This window comes from Varroa jacobsoni, unplaced genomic scaffold, assembly GCF_002532875.2.
Source record: "Varroa jacobsoni isolate VJ856 unplaced genomic scaffold, vjacob_1.0 scaffold_1462, whole genome shotgun sequence".
Lineage (NCBI taxonomy): Eukaryota > Metazoa > Arthropoda > Arachnida > Mesostigmata > Varroidae > Varroa > Varroa jacobsoni.
In genome coordinates this window covers 175,810-179,267 of record NW_019214364.1, presented here as the reverse complement: position 1 = coordinate 179,267, position 3,458 = coordinate 175,810, and the positions used below count along the sequence as shown (strand labels likewise).

General features: G+C 38.5%; 1 protein-coding gene across 5 annotated transcripts in view; it reads left to right on the top strand.

Annotated features, from left to right (window-relative positions):
* Nucleotides 1–3,458, top strand: part of Art4 (arginine methyltransferase 4) — a 19,831-nt gene that overhangs the window by 8,662 nt on the left and 7,711 nt on the right. For 2 of the 5 annotated variants that reach the window (XM_022850453.2, XM_022850454.2), the window contains exon 5: nt 63–178. In XM_022850453.2, the coding sequence (XP_022706188.1) occupies nt 63–178 (116 nt within the window). Of the gene's footprint in view, nt 1–62; nt 179–1,525; nt 1,586–3,458 lie in introns of all 5 variants that reach the window. The other 3 variants (XM_022850456.2, XM_022850457.2, XM_022850455.2) reach the window with 3 other exon arrangements.

Sequence of the window (3,458 nt, the reverse complement as noted above, 5' to 3'; positions counted from 1 at the left end):
ATAAAGCATATAGCTTTAAGAGTTGAACTATTTTTAAAACTTCATTTATTGGTTATTCACAGCTATGCGGGTCAGCCAGTCCAAGCACCGCCCGGCTTCTGCGAAACCTCGCCTTCTCAGGATTATTGGACGCAAGCAGCTACAGACGTGCATAATACAGGTACAATTTACTTAAAAGGTACTTACCATCGTAACATTGGAGGAAAGTATTAGGTTGGTACATTAGTAAAAGCTGTTCTCCTTTTAACATTAACGCCATTAAAAAAAACGCAGCGTTTTACTCAAATTTTAGCGACAAATGTATCTACTTGTCATCACTTTTCGCGACATTCTCTTCCCTCTCAATTTATTCGGTCTTTATTATCAAGTTTTTAGGTGCCTGTTGAAAAGCCCGCCCAAGCAGGTTTTGAGATGAACCGACTAGAAACTAATTACTATTATCAGTGATTGGAAGAGACAAGAATTTATAGGCTTGGGATCTGGATAATACAGATGTTGCAAAAAAGCCTTCCATTGGAACTTCTCCAGGGTGGCTTTAACAATCTTGTTTCGTACAGCTGTGTCGTCATGGAAAAGGATTACCTCCGCCGGATTTATTTTGTTGGATAGCCTCGTTCAATCGATAAAAACTGGGCTATATACAGATTCTTGTTGGGCCGTTTTTGTTCTTAAACATTTCTCAGTGTATAGAATCTTCAGTTCTATAATACGCAAGTCGTGGTCTTTCCTGAACGAAAACTAGGTCTAACTCCGGGATTAAGTTTATTTTAGAGTTAGCTGTCTTTTTCCGCTTTATATCGACGTGAATAATACACTTGTAGCCCCTGTTACAATTGTACGTAGAAATCTTTTATTATTGCAGTGCGTTGCCGGGTGCCGGGCCAGATTGAGGATCAATAAGATGTATCTCCCTCTGCTCATCACTTAGTTCATTGCACACCCAGGCTGTCTGACAAGTGTAGTGAAAACTGGCCTGAGCTTGACTCGAAATTCCGTTCACTGCATAATGAATTTGCTAAAAATTCATACCACAGAAATAATTAGTAAATAACAGAGGTAAAAGAAAATTAAAAATACATGCCCTTTTTAGCATAGTGAATAGCAATCCGCACCAGTTACATATGTCAGAGTACATCTTGCTTACTCAGTCCCGTTCATCTTGCTTACTCAGTCCCGTTTAGCTGTATGTTTAAAGGTAACGGAATTATTTTATCGGGATTTTTCGTCGGCGAGGTTTTTGTCAACTAAAACTGGTCTCTGAAGGAACAGTAGACTGTCATCTTTAACAACATTTAAAACCAAATAGTTTTCCACAAAAATGTCATAATGAAGTGTCTTGTTTTCAATCGAAAACTATAGAATCACTGGCTTTAGAACCATTACGTGTGCATTTATACTGTTACCACTCAAATTTTTGAAATAGCAAAAAAAGGTTATCTTAATGCAATCAGCAACCATCAGAGGAAAACCCTGGAAGGTTATTTCACAGACGTTTTTCTCATTTATGTGGGTTCTCAATTAACAGGGACACCTTGGATGTCGCCACCTGCCACCACTTGGATGTCACTCGAATCAGGATACTAGGGTATTTTATCCACCCAGCTACATGTCGGTTAATGCGCAAACAAAAGAGCAGTATTCTCGTGAAAAAAGTGGTGTCGATCACTAGTTGGCAAATGCCGGTGACGCGTCTGTCCAGTTGTTTACAAGGCTGAAGGTGAATTCAAGACTCTAGTTCGTGGGTCAGGCTCAATAAGGCTTTTGTTTGGCACTCAATGCTCACGATGAGGGAAGGGTCCTTTCTGCACTATTAGAGGTCAATGGGATCTCTGGCGTATAACGAGACCCAGTTTGCTTAGTCCTTTTTTAGGTCACTATGAAAAGACTAACAAGTTATCCTATATTTGATATCTTGGTCACATTCTGGATGATACAATTGTATATGATTCTTAATCTCATGTTTGACCTGACTAATAATAAGGCTTCTACCGAAGTGAGCTAGCTTCTAGTTCTTTTTTCGCCACAATGATACGTTCTAGGGGATAACTATAACGTTCGACTCTTAGTTAATCAGAAGCTCATATAACTGCGTAAAGCGTAAAGAGCAGTTTGCGTTTCTACTAGTTTCGGCATAAACCTCTGCATGGCAGTAAGGTTTGCACTTGCGCTTTCAAAAGACGAGCCGTAATATTAAAATAAAAGCATTAGGGAAGCGCAGTTCTCGGAATACGCAGCATGGTTGGTTACTTATGTATCTTCACCTATTGGAGAAGTTTACAAGTCAGCGCTTTATGAATAGATTGGAAAAAGCGAGTTCACAAACTCAACAGATCATTGGCCATTGAAATTTGAAGGATGACATCGTACAGCAATATGCGGCATCTTCTTTGGACCTCAGATTTTACGGCAACATGTTTAATTGTTAAACTTATTGATCAACAATGCTATTAGATCCCGGCTGTTCCGTAGCGTTCGCTAATGCCATACCAAAATAGTCGTTAAGTAATTTGACTAGGCACTCCATTACCAGAATTACGGCATTTTATTATTAGAGAAATAGGTTTTTGTTTGTAATATAAACTACGCCACTATTCCGTGCTTGGCCGTTTATTTCTATGATTTCGTATTTTAAGATTCTCATCAACTGCATTTTTTTCAAATACGTCCGCAACAATATCTCCGCTCTAAATTTCAATTTTTATGGATTAGAGTAGCCGATGCTTAGAAACATGATTTTTAAACATTAGCTTAAGCTTAATTGGAATACCCAGTTGGTTGAGTTTATCCGGCCGTCCGACCGGCTTCGGTTGCACCTTCTTTACCTTTTAACTTAATTCTATAAAATCTTAACTCTATTAAAGCTAAAACCTCTAGCCGGAGTACTAGCAGTGAGGCACTTCAGCCCGTGGAAAGAGGACAATTTAAATTACCTTTGGCGTACATGTTAGTCATATTTAGACTTTATGGAAAAAGTCTATATATATATATATATATATATATATATATATATATAAAACCTATATGGAAATAGGTTTGCAATTGGCAGTACGGGTGCCAATTTTGATGTTCAAAATCAGCTGTCACAGCAGCGTAAAATACGACTCGCAGCGTGGGTAGCAGTCATTAGCTAGCAGTTGTTGTACGACAGGTACCCACAGATATACTGGGGAGAATACCACGGGTAGCGTATATTATATTCCAATAATATTAACAATAATACTATGTATTTTCCTTTAAGACCTGATGGAGCTTAACAAACGTATTTTTCTAATGAGACTATGGAGAGCCGACGCATTTTCTCGCCAAACGTCACGCCAAACATGTATGTAAAAGCGACATGACAGGTATCACTAACAGAAATTTGTGATGGTATGAGAATTATAACTTCGATGTAGAGGCTGAGGACGTGCGTGCGAAAAACCTTTTTTCAGGTCAGCTACTTGCCTAATGAATATATA